This window comes from Cebus imitator, unplaced genomic scaffold, assembly GCF_001604975.1.
Source record: "Cebus imitator isolate Cc_AM_T3 unplaced genomic scaffold, Cebus_imitator-1.0 Scaffold169, whole genome shotgun sequence".
Classification (NCBI taxonomy): Eukaryota; Metazoa; Chordata; class Mammalia; order Primates; family Cebidae; genus Cebus; species Cebus imitator.
Genome location: NW_016107484.1, coordinates 3,328,635 through 3,349,299, shown reverse-complemented (window position 1 = coordinate 3,349,299; position 20,665 = coordinate 3,328,635). Strand labels below are relative to the sequence as shown.

Sequence of the window (20,665 nt, the reverse complement as noted above, 5' to 3'; positions counted from 1 at the left end):
GGGCGCAGCCAGTGCAGCAGGGGCTGTGTTTCTGCTGAGCCTGGTTTTGTGGCCTTGAAGCTAGAACCTGGGGGGCAGCATGCAGCTCCGGCCTGAGTCCTGGGGATGGAGGGAACTTTTTCCACTGATTCCTGGAGGCTCTCTTCTCACAGCAGGAGGTCTGTGAGGCGGGGAGAACCTCTTGGCGGTATGGGTTGGGGTTTGGGGGGAAATTCCAGCTGCCCAGCCAGGCCTGCTGGGCCCTGAGTCCCGAGTGGGCTTTAGGTGGCCTTAGGGAGCTTGGTCCTGGAGGTACCCAGTTGACCTGGGCCCAGAGGCTGTGGTCCCAGTCACCCCGACCCTGACCTCCGCCCTCCCATCCCCTGCGCATCACACCCCTCCTTTCTCTGGGCCAGTGTGGCCGGAAAACAGGCTGTCTCCCGAGGCCTCGCCTGCAGCTGTGAGCGAGTGTCAGCGCTGGGTCACAGCGGCTGGGCCCTCCCGCTCAGCTGGGGGGAGGAGGAGAGGTGGGGCCTGGGCAGGGGCTGTGCGTTCTGGACATTCACAGCCCTCTGGCCCCAGCCTCCTGCACGGTGGCCTCGGTGGGGCTTCACCTGTCGCTCTTGGCTCCTCCAGCCCAGGCCTTTCCCGTGCATCCTGGCCTGGAGTCAAGTGACTAAGAAACCAGACCCCAGAGGCCAGCCCTGCCACCTCTGTTACCTTCCCCGCCAGGGGACGCGGGTCCATCACTGTCTCTTCTTCTACAGGAACTGGGCCTGAGCAGGGAGCCTCAGGCCGGGTTTCTGCTCCAGGCCCCGTTTGCCCCCCAGGCCATGGATGCAGGCCCCCCTGCCTGCTGGGCCTGGCCGTTCCTCACCGCCCTCCCCTCACCGCCCTCCTCTCCCGCGACAGGCCTCCTGGAACACGGCCGAAACTGGTCGGCCATCGCCCGGATGGTAGGCTCCAAGACAGTGTCGCAGTGTAAGAACTTCTACTTCAACTACAAGAAGAGGCAGAACCTGGATGAAATCTTGCAGCAGCACAAGCTGAAGATGGTGAGTCCCAACCATGCCATGCTTCCTAGGGCCTGGGAGAGGAGCCCAGACCGCCCCAGGAGATGTCTCTGCATCCTGGGAGGCATGGGCCAGGAGGGGCTGTTATGCCGCCTCGTTAGGACTCAGCTTCTCAGGGTTCAAGCCCGGGAGTGTCCCGAGATGGCTGCAGGCGACGATGCTGCTGTGAGTGTCCCTCTGGGAGACGAGACGGACCAGGCTGCCCTCCACCACCCGCTCTGCTCAGACAGACACCTCTGGGGGCCCTCAGCCCCGGCTCAGGGCGTGGGGGAAGGAGCGCGCTGGACCAGACTGACTCAGCCAGGAATTCGGGCTGTCAGCACGTTGGAATGAGGACCCGGAGGCAGATGGTCCCTGAGCAAGCAGCTCCCCCACCCCATTTGACCTCACAGCTTTAGGGCTGCCCTGTGGCGGGGGAAGGACAGGTCTGGGGCGCAGAGAGTGGACCGCTCAGCCCTGTGTCCTGGAGGGCTTGAGTCAGGCCTGGAGGCTGAGATCCCCCTCCTCCAGGGGCGCAGAGGCTCAGGCTCACCTCACCGGGCGTGTAAATGGCCTCCAAGGGGCAGTTGCTTCTTCGACAGCTGTTTCTGGGAATTGAGGAGCATTTGTGGCAAGACCCCTCCCTCCTTCTCTCCCTCCCTCCCTCCTCTCCCTCCCTCCTTCTCTCCCTCTCTCCTTCCCTTCCTCCCTGCTTTCTCCCTCTTTGACACACTTGCCAAGTATTATTCCCATTTTAGAGCTGGGGAAACTGAGGCTTAGCCAGGCTCATATGCAACTGAATTGGGATTTGAACCCACAGTTGTGAGATCAGCACCGACGCTCTTCATCGCTAGGTGCATGTTTCCCCATCGATACAGAAGCACGAGGGAAGGGTTGCAAAGCTCCCCTCCCCCAGGACTCACCCCTGAGCCCCCAACCATGACATGGGGCTGCCTTGTGCCTGGTTGTAAAGTGTGTACAGCGTGTTCCAGGCAGGCCATGCTGAATTGCTCCTCCATGCAACCTTCCAAGGCCCAGAGAGGGTGAGCAGGCTGTGAGGTCACACGGCATGAAGTGGGAGGGCCAGGTATAGCCTCGCCCTGTTTGAACTCTGCCCGAGAACTATGCAGAATTTAATGTCGTTCTTTCACCCTCACAAGTGGGTTCTTAGTGCGTCATGTGTGCACACGGCTGCTGATGGCCCTGGGACCGAGGGGGCACTGTCCCACGGTCCTGTGGTCAGGTCTGAGATCCACCCTCTGTCCTCAGGGAGGTCCCTCCCCGTCACTTCCAGTTAAGCAGTGCCCTGCGTGCCCTCCACAGCGGCCCCTGGGATTTGTCCCCAGAGCTCAGGGCGTCAGGCAGCGCCCTCTTCTTCTGGATGCTCCAGGCCTCCTGGTTGGGTGTGGAGGAAGGCACCGCGTCGGGCTGAATGTGGGGACCTTCTCTCTAATACCAGCTGAGGACCCTTATGGCAAAGAGGGCCCACGCCAGAGCAGCCTGGGGGCGCAGAAGGGGGCCTGGGCCGGGGCATGTTGTGGGCCAATGGCTCTGTCACCCACGTCGGGTCTGTGGGGTGGTCCGTCAGGATGACCTGGGGCAGAGGTTTGGCCCAGAGCATCTCCCCAGGCACAAAAAGGGCCTCTTGCTCTCTCTCCAGACTTCCCCTCCCTTCTTCCCTCCCTCCCTCCCTCTCCTAACCCTGCCTCTCCCTCCGGCACCTCCTCCCCCTGTCCCCCTTGCCTCACCCCAGGGCTCACTCTCAGTGACCACGGGTGTCTCCGCCCCTGCAGCCCACTGCCGCACAGCCTGGCTTTCCAGGCTTCTGCAGGGTGTGGCCCCAACTGCACCCCCAGAGACCCCAGAACCTGAGAGAGTGGCTTGGAGGACAGAGGCTCCAGCATGGTGGACCGTGCCATTAGGCCCAGGGTGAGACTGGGGTCAAGGCCCAGCTTGTGGATTCGGGCACCCGCGTGACCTTGGGCAGTGGATTCAGCCTTCTCAGCCTCAGTTTCCCCATCTGTAAAATAGGGGCATCATAGTTCTTCTCCATGAGGTCCTATGAGGAGTGAATGAGTGGTCACCTGTGAGAGCCTTAGTGCCTGCCAGAGCGGCCGTGCTCCGGGAGGACCAGCTGTCCGAGTTCCTCTTTCTGCTCTGGTTATTATTATTCTGTCTTGATGCCATCTCCCCCCTTCTCAGGGACGCCGGAGGCCTCCTCTTGAACGGTGTGTGCAGGCACAGGCAAAGCGTGCTATAGGCTAGGAGCTGGACTGGGTCCCGGAGACCTGAGTTTGAATGTAGGCTCTGCCACCTCCTAGCTGTGTGTGGCCTTGGGCAAGTGACCTGTGTGCTCTGTGCCTCAGTTTCCCCATCTGTGAAATGGGGGCAATAATGGAACCCACTTCAAAGGGCTGCTGTGGGAATGCAGTGAGTGGCTGCCAGTAGAGTGCTTAGAACGCGGCCTCGTAAGCCCTGGGCGCTCTGCTAGTGACAGCTGTGACGGTGCTGGTGGTGGCGCTCTCACGATTGATTCATTCATTCATCCATCCATTCACTCAAAGAGGCATTCCAGAAGGATGGTGCAGAGCCAGGCTTTGGAGCTGGTGGCTTCACACCACGGCTCTGCCGCTTAGTGACGGGGGTCCAAGGATACGGGGCTTCACCTCTCTGTACCTCAGTTTCTACCTCTGTAAAATGGGGATAAGAATGGGACCCAGTCATAGGGCTGCTGAAGAACAAGTGTATTTCTTTGTGTAAAGGGTGTGCCTGGTCCTTGGTCAGTCCTCAATAAGCGTCCAGTATTATCCTCAATGTCCATTCAGCAAGCCTGTATTGAGCACCTGCTGTATCCCCTGAGGGCAGAGGCATGGATGGAGTTTTCCTGCTGGGCTGAGGAGCCGGCACTTCTTTAGTGGGCTGTGGAAGGAGTAGGGGCTGCGTCGAAGGATTCTGAGCTGAGACACAGCCCCCATCCAGGGCTGGACTCAAGGTGGGTCGTCCTAGTGTGGATGAAAGTGATTCTTATCCACGTGACACAGTCAAAGCTGATAAAGAAGGTGGCCCTTCTATCCCCTGACTCTGAAGACTCCAGAGGCGTGGGCAGGAGGGGACCCCGGGACCAAATAGGGACCCAGATGAGAATGAATGAGTCGGGAATGTGGGGTTGGTTCTCGCTCCTGGCCAACCTCAAAGGAGCACCCTCATATTGAGGGCTGCAGAGAAAGAGAAGGAAATGGGGCTCAGCCCGGGCCACCGTTCTTGGTGCAGTGGTGAGCTCCCCGTCACCGCAGTATGCAAGCGGACCTCAACAGGAGAGGTGCCACTGAACCCAGTGACCTCCATCTCCTGCCCCTCCCCTGTGCCTTTCAGTCCCAGGGAGGGGCATGTCCCAGTGAATCCTAAGGCAGTAACGGCCACCTCTGGCTGCTGGCCCAGCCCCGTCTGGAGTACAGGAAGGCATGTCACCCTTGGCCAGCGAAGGAAGGAGTGGGGAAGCAGAGGGTCAGTGGGTGTCCTCTCCCGCCTTGCACCAAGCCTGGCCCGAGTGTGGCCGCAGGTGACGTCAGCAGGAAGCAAGATCCGGCGGCCGGGCGGGCGGGGCATGTCCCGGAGTTATGTAACACCTGGCATCAGTGTCTTCTCTGAGGTTTCCCTCCCCCTCCTCGTGGCCGAAGGTTACCCTTTTCTCCCATCTGTGAATGCAGGCTCGTGGGGCCCAGCGTCCGTGTTTCTGTCTCTGTCCGCTCGGCCCTGGCCTGGCCCCGCCTTGTTTTCTGCCGTTGTCTCTTCTACCTGAGGCTGCACAGGCCTGCAGAGATGGTCCAGCTGGGACATTTTTGAACCTGGCCTGCATTCAAATCTGGGCTCCTCAATGCATGAGTTGTGTGGCCTTGGGCAAGAGTCTTTGCCTCTCTGAGCCGTTGTCCCTATGAGATTCATTCATCTAAAGACAGTTACAGAGCGCCTGTTCTGTGCCAGACGCTGTTCCAGGCATGGTGGGAATATGGTGGAGAACAAAGATCCCAGCCCTTGAGGAGCTGGGTCTAGTGCAAGAAACAGGTTCATACATTCAGTTTCAGAATAGGGTCTGCAGATGCTGTGAGAGGAGGTCATGGAAACTGGTTGATGTTGAGGGCAGGAGGGGTGAGCTAATGATGGGGTGGTCAGGGAAGACCACTCTGATGTCTGAGCTGAGGCCTGAAGGAGGCGAGGAAGTGAGTTGTGCAGATATCTGCGGGTGGGTGTCCAGGCAGAGAGAGGAACAGTCAGTGCAAAGGCCCTGTGGCTGGGGCGTCGAGCAGGGAGGGCAGCATGTTTGTAGCACACGCCCTGAGGAAGGGAGGGGGACAGCAGCCTGGAGAGGCAGGCGGGGTCCAGGTCTGAATCACACAGGGCCATTTGGATGGTGGGCAGGACTTGGGGGTCGCATCCAGGTGTTGGAGAGTTTGTAGCAGGTGGTAGCATGCTCTGATTTGCAGAGCAGCTGTGCCGATGCAATAAATTAATGCCAGAAACCGCTTGGTACATAGTAGCTACCTAATAAACGTCGGTCGTGATGATTTGCGGCATCACCAGCATCTCCTACTCCACACACACCTCCTGATCCCACGGCGCCGGACCACGTGGGGCAGGATTAATTGTAACTCCTGGGACTCCTGCTGAGGCCCAGCCTTGTGGTGTTGGCACCATCCCCGTCCGCTGCCAGGCCTCAGAGGCCCCTCCCCGCCAGAGAGACTTACACTCCAGGATGGTGGGCGCCACGGCCAGGCAGACAGAAGACCCCCGTTCCCAGTGAGGCTCTGAGTGTCTTCAACGTCCCAGCCACCACTAGGGCAGCTCAGGCATCCAGTCAGTCTCTCCTGAGCTTCTGTCTGCTAAAAATAGATTCGGGAAGCAGGGGGAGCCCCGGCTGCAGCTGCAGAACCCACATGCCACCAGTTTCTCAGGTCGCCACAGGCTCCAGCTCTCCTGGGAGAGGCTCTGGGTTCGGGGCAGGGCTGGGGCCGGGCCCAGGATGGGTGCAGCATTGCAGAGCTGTCTTCCCCATGGGCCCTGTGGGCACTGGCAGGGGCAGGGCTGTGGCCCTCTGGCTGACTGGCGGTGACGGAAACCGTGACTAACGGGCCGGCCGCAGGCGCTTCCCTTTTCCTCCCTGCGTTCCAAGCGGCTGTGCTCAGAGGAACCCTGTTTTCTCAGGAAGAAGGCAGGACGGGAAGTGATCCCGCTCCCTGCCTGCACTGGGGCTCGGAGCCTGAGACCCCCTCTCCTCCCCTCCATGAGGCTCAGCTCCAGCCTGGCCACAGCGAAGGGCCGGGGTGGGCAGAGCCCACTTGGCACTCCCCCGAGAGCAGGCTGTATGGTCTTGATGTCCGGCCACCTTTTCTTAGAATCCGGGTGCAGTGGTGTGGAGGGATGTGTGATCCCCCGTGACTGCCGCAAGGAGGTTCCACAGACTGGGTGGCTTCAGACAACAGAGGTGTACTCGCTTCAGGTCTGGAGGCCAGGCGTCCTGAACCCTGGTGTCCGCAGGGCTGCACTCGCTGTCAAGGCTGCATGAGAGCCTCTCCTGCGTTCCTGCGACTGCTGGCAGTTGGTGGCATTCCCGGCGGTAGCTGCACCCTCCGCATGCACCCCCGCCCTTACAGGGTCATCGTGTCCCTGAATCTGTGTTTCCCTCTCCTGCCAAGGCCGCCAGTCCTGCTGGGTTTAGGGCCCACCCCACTCCCGTGTGACTTCATCTTAACGAACGACATCTACAGGATCCTGTTTGTAAATAAGGTCACAGTCTGAGGTTCTAGGTCAATGTGAACTTTGCAGGACACCCCCTAACCCAGTATAGGGCTCTTGGCTGAGATCCGCAGCCACCTCCAGGTGTGGTGAGGGCCCACCCCTTTCTCAGCAACCCCAGAGGGCTCCGGCTGCCACCCCTCCTGTCACACCAGGCTGTGGTGGGCACCCACCAACGCCTGTCCAGTCCCCCTGGGAGTCCACCTCACCTCGAGATGCTGTCTCCATGATGCCACCACTCTGCTCTCTGCCATCTGTGCATTCAAACCCACGGAGGCTGGCCTTTCATAGTTGCTCAGCAAGTCAGTCAACAAACACTTTCTGAGCCTCTGCCTGGCTTAGCATGGGGACAGAGACACCCAGCCCAGTGAGCTACAAAGATGAGCAGTTTGATGATGGTGCCTAAGCTGGGGGAGGAAGGGTAGGCTCTGCGAGGTGCGGAGCTGGGGTTCCCAGGAGCAGGGCATGACATGGGGGAGGTGGAGGCCCCATGACTTAGGCTCCTTTCCGTTTCCCGACACACCCAGCATGTTCCCACCATGGGGCTTTTGCACCTGTAACTCCCTGCACCTGCTACTCTCATCTAGAGCCTGGCCCGGCCCGTTCCCTCTGCCATCAAATCCTGGCTTGAATGTCACTTCCTTGCAGAAGCCCTTCCAGACGGTTCTGTCGGGAGGAGCCCGTGCTCCGTGCTCTCTGCCCCACCCTGTGTGCCCCGTGCAGCCTCTGCGTGCTGCGTCTCTGTGAGGAGCACATTGCTGGGCTCCTGACCGGCCAGCCTCCAAGGGCAGGATCTTGCCTATGCCATACCTTTATCCCCACAGCCCTGGGATACAGAGCCAGGCACACAGTAGGTGTTCTGTAAAGGTTCAGGGAATGAAATGCAAGCTTCCCAGGCTGGCTTGTCCCCAGGGCCTCAGTGGGGATGGGGGAGACTTGCATGCAAGGAAAAGCATCCTGTATTCATTCATTCACTCCACGTGTGCTGATGAAGCTAAGGCGTCCCAGGAGGCGTGGCCACTTGCTCTGGCTGGGAGTGTCCTGGGCAATGTCAGACAGGTTTTCTCCCTCTCAGGAAGGATGTCAAGGCGGCCGAGGGACCAGCCTTTACCTGGAGTGTATCTGGGGCTCCGTGGAAGAATAACCATGCTTGGCTGTCATGGTGGGGCGTGAGGGGGCACGGATGCCCTCATTGCCACGTGGCTGGGATCACTGCCCTTCAAACCCATGGCGAGGCCTGGGCATGGGGAGTTCCCGGGCTGACAGCCCAGGCCCCAGCCCTGATCTGCTGCTTCCCTGTGCCCCAGGAGAAGGAGAGGAATGCGAGAAGGAAGAAGAAGAAAGCCCCGGCGGCAGCCAGCGAGGAGGCGGCGTTCCCGCCCGTGGTGGAGGACGAGGAGATGGAGGCGTCGGGTGCGAGCGGGAACGAGGAGGAGATGGTGGAGGAGGCAGAAGGTGAGCGCTGGCTCGACGGTGGCTGGCAGCGGTGGCTGGCGGTGGTGGCTGGCAGCCGTGGGTCCGAGCTCTGAGGGTGGGCACAGCGAGAACTGACCCCGCCGGCAGCCTCGTCTCCCCTGAGTCATCTGGGTCCTTCTTAGAAGGGACCTCTACTCCCTGGAAGGGGAGGGCCTGGCCTGCCAGAAACTCACCAGCCATGGGCACGAGGATGATGACCACCACAATCCCGAGAATAACAGCTTCTCCAGAGCCCCAAGCCTCACTCGGCCCCTCTGACGCCCGTGAGTTGAGCCTCACGATTGGGTGACTGGACGTCCTGGCCAGCCCTGAGGGTGCTGCTGTCCATCACCCTCTCGGGTGTCACAATCTAGACAAAATTTACTTTGGAAAATGGTCTGTTGTTGTGTTGTTGTTTTTGAGGCGGAGTCTCGCTCTGTCGCCCGGGCTAGAGTGCCGTGGTGCGACCTCAGCTCACTGCAACCTCTGCCTCCCAGGCTCAAGCAATTCTCCTGCCTCAACCTCCCAAGTAGCGGGATGACAGGCGCGTGCCACCACACCCAGCTAATGTTTGTAGTTTTAGTGGAGACAGGTTTAGTGGAGACAGGCTGGTCTCAAACGCCTGACCTCAGGTGATCTGCCCGCCTCAGCCTCCCGAGTGCTGGGATTACAGGCGTGAGCCACCACACCAGGCCCGGAAATAGTTTTTTGACCGGAATGCTTTTACAAGGTAACCAGCATAAATAGAACCTATCTGTCAGTTGATACATATTGTAAAAGTTATACGGTCATTTTTAGTGCCTCGTTTTACTCCCAAGTGTCCCTATTTGGGTGACAAATAATTCGGTCCCCTTCTTTGATGTCCTCGTTTTCTGTGTGGGGAAACTGAGGCTCAGGCACTTAAAGGTCTGGGCCCAGGTGGCCTGGGCAGGCACCACGGAGTGTGTTGGTTGCACCAGCCATAGACTAGACGGATGCCCCGCCAGGTGAGTGCTGCTGAAGACGGTGTGTGGAGCCATCGTGTGCGTGGTTCTGGCAGGTCCCCCCAGTTCTCTCAGTTGGAGGACTAGGACCACACGAACTCCGCTTCAGAGCCAGGGCTCCGGATAACACATGGCTCAACTTCATAATCAGTGTTTACAGACCCAGGAGCTGAATGCGGGCTGCCCACACCAGGCCCTGTGTTCTCAGTCCCGAGTCCATCCACCTCCGACCCTCAACCCTGCGCCTCTGTGGGGTGACCGAAGGCCCCTGGAGACCCCCCCTCCTCAGCTGAGTGTCCCTGACTCTCCCTCCTGACTCTCTGAAGGAGAAGCGAGCAGCCTGGGTCCTGGGTAAGGCAGCCTCCTGCCTCCTGCCCGTCCACGGCTCTTCCCGTCGCTCCTGTCCTCCGTGCCTTTGTGCCTTTGAACACCCAGCTTCTCCCTGGCAGAAGGTGCAAGTCACCTCCTGGTTCCATAAGCGAGGCCTACAGATAAATTCAGGTTCTTGCAACCTGTAGATTTTCCCCAGCCGGAATCCCAGCTCCTGGTTGGAAATGGGTAACTGGGCCCTTGGGTGACTGTCATCTCAAGCCGGCCTCCCCACCAGCTTTGGTTCTCTCTGGCCCAAGTTGGCCAGAAGCCTGGCCAGTGTCTGACGGAAGGAAGGTCGGGACCCTGAGTCCCTCGGGTCACCCCGTTTGGGATCTTGGGTCTATAGGCTGGAAGAGAGAATACCATGGGAGCAGAAACTCCGTCCGCTCTGTCAGTGTCCCTCCAGCTATCTGAATGGGCGAGATGCAGGCTTGGTGGGAGCCTTTTAAGAAGCCAAGCTTTGGCCGCACATTAAAACCAGAGCAGACGCTGCCCAGAACTGTGTGGTGTTGACCCCTTATCGCTTGCAGGGCTTACATAGCCCAGTAGGGATGGGGAGGGGCATTCTCTGTGGGGTGGGGGAGGAGGGAGGGCTGAGCTGCCTGGAGCTGGGGCTTCTGGTCTTCTGTGGCTGCTCTGAGAGCTCGGAGACAGCAGGTCAGAGGCTGTTGAAGCCGCCTGGTGCCCAGCCAGGTTGTTACCCCATCTTAAGGACGACTGAGACCCAGGGAGAGGGGAGCCCCTCCTGTGGAATGTCCCTGCACATAGCCGCTATGCTCGGGGTCTGCCAGCGCAGCCAGCGTGAACCATGTGACCTGTCTCTTGTGCTCAGGATGGGGAGGGGAGGCACGAGCTGGGTTGGGGCCTGAGGTTGCGCTGCTGGAATCTCCCAGGAGACCCCGCCAGCCCCAGCGGCACTGTGGGCCCTCCCCAGGGCAGTGGAAAGTGCCTCGTGCATCTCGACTTGAAGTTCCCCCGTGCAGGCGGTGAGGGATCCCTGGGCCAGTGGAGTCTCCTTTACAATAATGCTCATAGTAAAAGAAGCAGGTGCTACTGTCATCCCCATTTTACAGCTGGGGAGACTGAGGCATAGAGGGCTTATCCGAGGCCCATTTGGTGACCTGGATTCAAACCCAGGCAGCCTGGTACTGGGAACCTCCGGGCGGAAAGGAAAGAAGGCCATCTGGTGTGTTTTTGGTTTTGGTTTTTGGTGGTTTTATCGTTGCTCTTGTTAAACACCTACTGTGTGTCAGGCACTGCACAAAGCGGCCCTCCCCGGCTCTAGGGCAGTGGTGGCCGGTGTTCCCTGGGGTCTGCTAGAAGTGCTGATTCTCGGGCCCCAGCCCACACCTACTGAATCAGAAACATTTGGAGAGGGGTACAGCCACCTGCATCTCACAGCCCTCGGGGCGTTTCCCATGCTGGCCCCCGCCCCAGACCTTCCTTCTTGATCACCATGAGAGCGAGGCGTTCACTGCCCATTTTGTAGATGCGCAAACTGAGACCCCAGAGGTTTCGTGCCTGGTCCCGGGGCCCTCCGCATTGGCCTCCCACCGTCCCGTTCTCTGGCTGTGGAAGGAAGGGAATGACATGGCTCAAGTCATCAGGCAGGGGCAGGAAGGCCAGGGGTTCAGAACACAGGACACCTGGTTCAGTGCTCTCCCCTCCACAGCGTGGCCTTGGGCAGGCTGCTGACCCTGCCCGCCTCCGTTTCCTCATCTGCAGGTGAGAGGCCTTAAAGGAGTCATCCGTGAACATGCAGCACGGCCCGGCCTGCACACAGCCTGCCTTGCTGTTGCTGTTGTTTGTGAAAGGGGTGGCCTCTGCTCTAGGGCCTGAAGGGACGCAAGAAGCAGGAGAGGCTTCGGGATTGGAAGGGGCCCCGGCAGCCCCAAAAGCCCCTCCCTGCAACCTTGCCGGCCCCTGAGGTCAGCACCTCCCACCCCAGGCATCCTGGGATCCTGGAACCAGGAGGCTGATGACTTGGGCAAGGACACCTGGAGTGGCTGAGGCTCACTTTTCACCCTGAACAACCCCATTACTGGCTGGCCTTGAACAGACCATTGGAGTGGCCTGCGGAAGGCCGGAGCCCGCAGGGAGAGGACTCATTGGTCCAAGCAGAAGGGCAGTTCAGGGCAGGAGAGCGAGCAGCCCCAGGAAGCCGCAGCGAGGCCTCCCTGATGTGTGGTCCAGGCCCCTCCTGGCAGGCCCCGCTGCGCTTCCCTCCCCACCACTGCTTGCTGCCGCCTCACTTCTAACTCTTCTCTGACTTCCTTCCAGCCTTACATGCCTCTGGGAATGAGGTGCCCAGAGGGGAATGCAGTGGCCCAGGTACGGATGTGGCCGGCTGGCCTGGGGGGCAGGGGCAGGGCCGGGCCGGGCCGGGGAGGGCATCCTGAGATCCCCGGGCCTTTGCGAGGAAACCGCTTCTGGCTACATGCCTCTTTCTGTGAGCGCCACCGTCTGTGCTCCGCTGCCTCTGGGCTTCCTTCCCAGCCCAGTGGCTGTTCCCCATGCTGGTCCCAGGCTCACTTCTGCAGACCAGTTTCCCATCTCCACTGCTTTATTGATTTTCCCTGGTGTTTACACTTCGGTCTTTGACCGGGTTTGATTTCCCGATAGCAAATGCAGGGGTTTGCAAGCATCCCTGTCTTACAGAAAATGGGGGACATTGAGCCCCAAAGAAGAGGCTGGTGTGGGTTTCGGGACCAGAAAGCCGGGACTGCGGCCGGGTCTCCTCGCCCTCCTCGGGTGCATGCGTGCATCCTGCCAGTCCGTCAGCACGGATCGCACTCTTGCTGTCATTGGCGTGGCTGTGCCTGGGGCTCTCCTGAGTGCACTGGTCCCGTTCTGCACTGCCACGTGATGGTGATGGTGACGCAACCGCAGGCGGTCACTGGGCAGCCGCCCTGTGCCATCACACTTGCCGGCCTCTCCGCCTGTGAGAATGGGAACTATTGTTCTTGCATTCTACAGATGGGAAAACTGAGGCCCAAGAGGTAACCTGAGTTTCCCATGGCACGCAGCCAGTGTAGGGCAGAGCCAGGGCTGGAGCTCAGATGAGAACACGAAGACCCCACGGACGAAGGCCTCAGGCTGTCTCTGTCTGTCTGGGTGCTGACCGCCAGGAGGTCCTGGGGTTGGGAGTTCCCCAGGTCATGGCAGCAGGGTCAGTCTGTGGGTAGGGGCCCGGCCAGCGGCTTTGTCTCAGGGGTGGGGCTCCGGGCAGGGGCCCAGGTGTGTAGGACCCTCAGGGCTGTTTTGGCGTCAGGTGACAGAGTGGCCTCATCCCGAGGGTCAGGGCCACGGGCAAGGTTGTGCCTGCATCTCTCCTGGAGCCACCCAGACTCCGCTCATGTCCTCTTCCTTCTCGCCCTGTGCAGCCACCGTCAACAACAGCTCAGACACCGAGAGCATCCCCTCCCCTCATGCTGAGGCAGCCAAGGACACAGGGCAGAACGGGCCCAAGCCCCCAGCCACCCTGGGCACCGACGGGCCGCCCCCGGAACCACCCACCCCACCGCCAGAGGACGTCCCAGCCCCAACTGAGCCCACCCCGGCCTCTGAAGCCACCGGAGCCCCCACGCCCCCACCAGCACCCCCATCGCCCTCCACACCCCCTCCTGTGGTACCCAAGGAGGAGAAGGAGGAGGAGGCCACAGTGGTGCCCCCAGCAGAGGAGGGGGAGGAGCAGAAGCCCCCCGTGGCCGAGGAGCTGGCAGTGGACACAGGGAAGGCCGAGGAGCCCGTCAAGAGCGAGTGCACAGAGGAAGCCGAGGAGGCTCCAGCCCAGGGCAAGGCCACGGAGGCCACCGAGGCCACGGCCGAGGGAACGCTCAAGGCAGAGAAGAAGGAGTGTGGGAGCGGCAGGGCCACTGTGGCCAAGGGCTCAGGCGCTCCCCAGGACAGCGACTCCAGTGCCACGTGCAGCGCGGACGAGGTGGATGAGCCTGAGGGCGGCGACAAGAACCGGTGAGTGGGCGCCGCTGACCTCGACTTTTGTCTGCAGACACTGAGCAGCCACCGCCTATTTAGACAGCCGCACCCTATCCGGCTCGGCCTGGTTTGGGGGAGCCCAAGGTGTGGTGAGGGAGGCGGACTCAGAGTCCAGGAATGGGAGATGCAGGCCAGGAGGGGCAGGGGTGTGGCTGGGAGGACCTCCCCAGGAGGTGACATCCGAGCTGAGACCTGGACAGAGGAGGCAGCCCAGGAAGCTCTGGGGAGAGTGTGCCAGGCAGCCTGCTCCCTTCCTAGGGCCGCCCTCACGAGGTAGCATGAGCCAGGCGGCTTGAAACAAATGGTCCTGGAGGGCAGGAGCTTGGGCGCCCCGACAGGCCGGGCCGCACCCCCGAGCCTCTGGGCAGCTCCGTCCCACCTGGTCCAGCCCCTGGCTGCTGCGGGCAGTTGTAGTTCGCCAGCACGCCACCCTGTCTTTGCCTTTGCCATCATGTGGCCTTTGCCTCGTGCGTCTCTGTGTCCACATTTTCTCCTGAGGACAGCAGACATTGGATGAGCAGCCACCCTAATCTAGTCCCACCTCATCTGAACTTGATCATACCCACTAACAGCCCATTTCCAAATAAGGTCACATTCACAGAGACCAGGGTTAGGACTGGAATGCACCTTCTCTGGGAGGGACAATTCTACCCTTGATGTGGCAGGAACAGGAAAGGCGAAGGCCCCAGGTGGGGATGAGCTTGGTGGATTCAGGTGCTGAAGGGTGGAGCGAGGGGCTCAGGTGGTGTGGGGTGGGCAGGGGGGACGGGGGGCAGCTCTCTCGGGGGTGGGGCAGTGAGTCTCGCCCCTGCAGGTGGGGGCTGTGTTTTGTTCTCTGGGCAGTGAGAAGGCCTTTCTGAGCCTCTCCCAAGAGAGCTGGATGTGATTTACCCCTGAAACCATGTGGGGATTTGCTGGGGTGGGTGGCGCAGTCAGGAGGCAGCTGCAAGTTCCCTGGGGCCAGCGAGGGAGATGCCAGTGTGGTGGCCATGGGGGTGGGGAGAAGCTACAGATTCAGCATGTTCTTGGTGGTTCATCTCCCATCAGCCGAGGGTCCAGCACTCAGGCACTCAGCAGGAGTGACCTGGAGGACCCCAGTGCCATCCTGTTTGGATGCCGAGGTCTCCGAGGTGTGTTCTTTCCTTTCTGGCCTCTGACCCCACATTCCTGAGAACTCCCTCTTTTAACCATTTTCAGCACAGATGCTTTGGGCCCCCAGGCCTCCAGTCTAGAACCAAAGACGGCCACCCAAGTTAGGGCTGATCTTGCGCGGCAGAGGGCAGGCACAAGGAGACTGCGCCCTGCCCACATCTGGCCAGCTGGAGGGACTGTTTTCTGGCGGGACAGGCGGGCCGTTTTATTTTGACTACAGTGTGATCTGTTTTCTCCCCTCCCAAGTCCCTTGGAACAGTCCTGGTCAGAGCCAGCAAGGGAGGAGAATCTGACCCCGGGGGTTGCCTGGGGCCCTTGTCTCTGCCCTGGGTTTCACCCCGGGCTGTGTTAAAGGGGGAAGCCTTAGGGCATTCACTAAGAACTCAGTTTCACCTGGATCTCTATAGGTTCCACGGAATGAAATCTTGGGGTCCCTGGGACCCCTGCCGACAGGAATGGCGCCCATGTGTGTGAGAAACGGATGGCCTGGCCCTGGCCCTGTGATGGGCAAAGTCCTGGCCAGCAGGTTTCTGAGGGCACTGAACTCCCAAACTTCTTGCCTGACAGTCCCAGCTTGGAAAACAGTGCTCATGGCACGGCTGGGTTGGCCCGAGAGGCGGGCAGCCAGGGCCTTTGTGCCTGAATATCAGGGTCAGGGCAGACAGCTTGCCACACTGCTCGCACTGGCTGTGGGGTCAGAGTCATGGAAACACTTGTGCCTGCCTTCGAGGGGGGAGTGCTGAGGTCACGGGGCGGCCCTGCTGATAAGCTGCCTCCCAGAGTCTGCATTTTGGGTGCGTGTGGCCGGCCGGGCTGGGAGCCAGGGGGTCGGTTTGCATCCTGTCCATCCGCAGAACGCTCAGGCTGGGCCTGAGGCCCCGCAGGGCACTCACAGCCTCCTGTCCTCTCCCCTGCAGCCCCACCCAGGGCCATGTTCTCCCTCCCCAGCTGGGCCTGGCGTGTGTCCACCCCCTGCCCCGTGTCCAGCATGCAGTCCCCGGGGAGCTGGAGTCCTCGGCCGGGAGTCAGGACACCTGGTTTACCCTGCCCTGCGCCACTGGGCCCAGGCCCCCACCCTTGGGGCCTGTCTTGCCCTCTCAGTGAACGAGGCTGGACTCTGGCCAGCCTGCTGACCTCGTCCTGGCCGGCAGCCCGCCACCCCTCCCTCTGCCGGCCACGACTGCGCAGGGTCGGGCGGGCGCCGGAGGACACCGACGAACTGCGTCAGAGTAGGACCCGGCAGCCAGGGCCTCCCGGGAAGGGCTGGCGGGACGGGCGGGCCCCCCCAGGCGACCCCTGCTCCTGGCTGTCTGCCCAGCACCCTCCCTCCCGCCTGTTAGCCCCAGCGGGGGAGCTCTGCGTTCCTAAATGGACGCAAGATGTCTCTCGTCGGGACCCCACCCGGTGACGTTGGGAGAGAGAAAATCACATTCTCCTTCGGCCCGCCAGCGTTCTGCGAGGCAGCTCTGCCTGGGTGTTTTCCTGGCAGACAACCAGAGATAATGGCTTCGATTGCAAAACCCCGAGCCTGCCTGCCCTCCCCTCTCTTATTAAGAGAAGGTGCCTTGGTGCTTTTTGGCAGGGCCTGGCATTGGGAATCCCTTCCCCCAAGCCTCAGTTTTCTCATCTGTAAGGTGGGCGTGGATGGCTTATCACCAGAATAACTCAGTTAATGTCGGGCCAGCGCCAGGCCGCGCGGACACTCAGTGAAGGAAGAGCCGCCCTCCTTTGGATCTGCTTTGGGACACCCCCCCCCCCGAGAGGTCACCCCAAGACGGGGCTGGAAAGCAGCTCCTTCAGCCGTGGCCTTGGCATTTTGGAAGATCAAATGGTAATTTCACCATTGTTACTTTGTTCCACAAGTGACTGATGGCACCAGCATGTGCCAGGCATTGGGGGTGCTGGAAGCTGCACAGAAGAGGCCCTGACTCCAGGACCCTAGATTCTGGTGAGGGGCGGAGAAGAAAAGCCGTTGTTTACGGGTTAAGTGGGGGATGGGTGCGCCCACTTACCCGTAAACAACGGGATAAGCCCTGCACCCACTCATGTCCTTTCTGTCTTGGATTGGCCCGTTCTGGACTTTTTTTTGGAGTCTCACTCTGTCGCCCAGGCTGGAGTGCAGTGGTGCGGTCTTGGGGCATGGGGGATGGGGGAGAGTGAGCTGGTCGGGGGGACAGCCTCTGGGGAGGTGACACTGGAGGGTGATGAGAGCCTTAGTGTGAGAGAAAGCCAGTCCCCCCACCCCCCGGGAACCGCAGTGCAAAGGCCCTGTGGCCTCGTGAGCACACGTCCAGTTGACAGCGGAGAGGCCTGTGGCAGGGAGTGCAGTGGAGTGAGCAGCCCAGGAAAGCGGGGGGGTGGAGGTCAGAGAGGTGGGCAGGCCCCATGGTGGGAGTGATGCATCAGGATTCTATCTTGGGGCCTTGGGGAGGCACGGGATGCCGTTCACAAACCAGCCCTCCCTCCCACTCCCAGCCCTAGGGTGGTGGCAAGGACTGTCCCAGTCTGATGATCCTGGGGAAACTGAGGCAGGGGCTTAGTGAAGAGGGAACATACTGTTGCAGGCCCAGCATGTTCCTGATGAATGTCCCCCGGCCCTTGGTCCCCGGTCTCGTGCCCTCCACCCTGGCCTTCCCAAGTGGGAAGGAAAGTGACGGTGAGGAGGTGGCCCTACCCACTTGGCCCCACGTGCTGGTCTCCAGCATCCCCACGCCCACCCACAGACAGCCCTCAAAGGCAGCACCTGCTTTCATCTCCACTCTACAGATGGAGAAACTGAGGCACAGTTGGCAAAGTCACACAGTCAAAGAGGAGATTCGAGCCTTTGCTCACAACTTCAGGGCTGGGTAGGCAGGGCGGGGCCCCTCCCGTACACATGTGCCATGCCAGGTCCTGAGAGTCCTCGTTCCACCCAGGCCTTCAGAAAGGAAAATAGAAGTGGCTGCCTTCCAAGAAAACAAAGGATAGAGGCTGGGCATAATGGCTCACACCTGTAATCCCAGCACTTTGGGAAGCCAAGGCATGTGGATCATTTGAGGTCAGGAGTTCAAGACCAGCCTAACCAAAATAGTGAAACCCCTTCTCTATTAAAATACAAAAAAATCAGCCAGGCGTGGTGGCAAGTGCCTGTGATCTCAGCTACTAGGGAGGCTGAAGCAGGAGGATCACTTGAGCCCAGGAGGCAGAGCTTGCAGTGAGCCAAGATCGTGCCACTACATTCCAGCCTGGGCAATAGAGCAAGACCCCGTCTCCAGAAATAAAAATAGAGAATGGAGGATGGGGAGAGCCAGCCAGGAGGGTTTCTGGAGGTGGCGCTCCCCAAGCATGGCAGTGGGACGAAGGGCAGTTGGATGGGCCCTGAGCTCTGGGCGTTTGCCACCTTTCTCCTCCATCAGCTGCTGCTCCCTCTGGGGGCTTAGGACCATCATTCCCCTCGAGGACTTGAAGCCAGTCCTGGTGTTGGCCACCACCTTCCTTGCCCATGAGGGAGGTCTGGCTGGCATCCGAAGGCCTCTTGTAAACTGTAAAGTGCTGTCTCCCTGACCACAGTCCCCATTTGCTCTCACTTCGCTCTGGGGGCTCAAGAAAGAGGGATCTGGGCCTCTGTGTGCCCCCAGCGGGTGCCTGCTGAAAGCTTCAGAGCTTCTGGGCAGTAACTCCTGCCTCCCCTCCCCCGCCAATCTGACTGCCCACCCACCCTCACCACCAGATGAGGAGCCACAGGGAAACTGAGGCACGGGAGAACACTCAGGCCCCACGTAGAAAGCCCGAGCTCACGGGCAGTCTCAAGGGTGGCGGCGCTTCATGTTTTGTGTGCTTTATGGAATCATGTTTTGTGTCTCTGTAGAATTATATTTACTCATACACAAAAGTTTGAATCTCAGCCTTAAAATTTGTATTTTATTGTTTTGCTATTTGTACACACAGAAAATACAATGTCATTTTTACTGTTCTTGGGGAGAACACCGCTGGTACCTCAAACCTGTTATTTTATGGCTAACATATAGAACAGTCTTCAGTTCATTTTTTGACAGCGTCATTAAGATATCCTTCATATCCCATACAATTCACCATTCAAAGCATATCATTTAGGCCAGGCACAGTGGCACACACCTGCAGTCCTAGCCCTTTGGGTGGCTAAGGCAGGAGGCTGGCTTGAGCCCAGACGTTCAAGACCAGCGTGGGAAGCATAGAGAGACCTTGTCTCTACAAAGAGATGCAAAAATCAGCCAGGTGTGGTGGCGTGTGCCTGTAGTCTCAGCAGTTCGGGAGGCTAAGATGGGAGGAGCGTGTGAGCCCAGGAGGTCGAGGCTGCAGTGAGATTGACCACTGCACTGCGGCCTGGGTGACGTGACAAGACCCTGTCTCAAAAAACATGCGTATCATTCAGTTCTTCTCAGTATATTCAGTGTTTTACTAAGAGAGAAACCCCATACCCATCGGTAGTCACCCCCATGCACCCTCCTCCCAGCCCTGCACCCACTCATCTCCTTTCTGTCTGGGTGGATTGGCCCATTGTGGACTTTTTTTTTTTTTTTTTTAGTTGGAGTCTCACTCTGCAGTGGCGCGGTCTTGGCTCACTGCAACTCCGCCTTTGGGGTTCAAGTGATTCCCCTGCCTCAGCCTTCCGAGTAGCTGGGATTGCAGGCACCTACCACCATGCCCAGCTAATTTTTGTATTTTTAGTAGAGACAAGGTTTCACCATATTGACCAGGCTAGTCTCGAACTCCTGACCTCGTGATCCACTTGCCTCGGCCTCCCAAAGTGCTAGGATTACAGGCATGAGCCACTGCGCCCAGCCTTGGACTTCTCACAGGAACGGAATCTACACTAGAGGCCTTCTGTGAATGGTTTGTTTCACGCACACTCTGTCTTCAGGGTCCGCCCACGCCATAGCCCGTGTCAGAGCCTCGTGCCTTTCGATGACCGAGTGTTCCACTGTGCAGACAGGGCAGGGCACGCCTTTCCTCCCTGTTCCTCTCTTAGCAGGTGTTGGGTTGTCTCTGCCTTCTGGCTGCTGTGGGCAGCGCTGCAGAGACGGGCACTTGTAGGTTTCTGGGTGGACGTTTGCCCTTGTTTGCCTGATGTGTGCCCAGGAGTGGAGCTGCCGGGCCTGGGGCAGTGAGGACTCACCGACTACTTTCCAGAGTGGCCGCTGTGTTCTCTTTTAAATGCAAGCTTGCAAGTGTGAGCTGATTGAAATGGATGGTGGTAGGTAAACCTGAGGGGAGGGGCATGGGGGCGGCGGAGGTGGAAGCCGCAGGTGGAGAAGGCTGGGACAGGTGACACCATCTGTGTTTGGACCTGGCTCAGGGTTCCTTGGCCTGAGGATGGCGGGGAGTGACTGAGCCCAGATCCCAGGAGCAAGGCAGGGCAGCGGCTGAAGGAGAGGCTTTAGGTGGTCCTTGGAGAGCAAGCAGGGTCTGCACAGATGGAGGGAGCAGGGGGGGGAGTGGGCCGGTGGCAGGGACGGCGGAGGTGCCTGCAGAAGTCAGGGTGACCTTCCTCATCCAGCCCCCGCCTGTGCGCCTTGGGCAGCCTCAGCAGGCGCCACCGAGTCTGTGTCTGCTCTCCCCGCTCAGCCGAGCGTGTGGCAGATGCGGGCAGCAGGCTGGTACCCGCAGGAAGGCTGGTCTCATGCCGGTGGCCCTGTGGTCCTGCTATGGCAGAGAGTGGAGAGGGGACTGCCGGCAGTGGCCTCAGCACCCCAGGCGTCTGCCCTGCTCATCTGCAGGAAGGAGGTGGGTGCTCCGGGCACCGGGCATCCTGCACTGGAGGCCGGGCACTGGGGTGGTGTGGGCTATGTCAGCTCTCACAGCTCTCACAGCGAGGCCAGTAGGTTGTGGCTTACAGTCTACATAGGACATAGTCACTGTGGTCACAGC

General features: G+C 60.0%; 1 protein-coding gene across 24 annotated transcripts in view; it reads left to right on the top strand.

Annotated features, from left to right (window-relative positions):
- Positions 1–20,665, top strand: part of NCOR2 (nuclear receptor corepressor 2) — a 245,887-nt gene that overhangs the window by 184,042 nt on the left and 41,180 nt on the right. For 19 of the 24 annotated variants that reach the window (XM_037744259.1, XM_017544426.2, XM_037744276.1 and 16 more), the window contains 4 exons: positions 892–1,034; positions 8,129–8,276; positions 11,912–11,962; positions 13,015–13,603. In XM_037744259.1, the coding sequence (XP_037600187.1) occupies positions 892–1,034; positions 8,129–8,276; positions 11,912–11,962; positions 13,015–13,603 (931 nt within the window). The remainder of the gene's footprint in view (positions 1–891; positions 1,035–8,128; positions 8,277–11,911; positions 11,963–13,014; positions 13,604–20,665) is intronic. The other 5 variants (XM_037744269.1, XM_017544443.2, XM_017544438.2 and 2 more) reach the window with 1 other exon arrangement.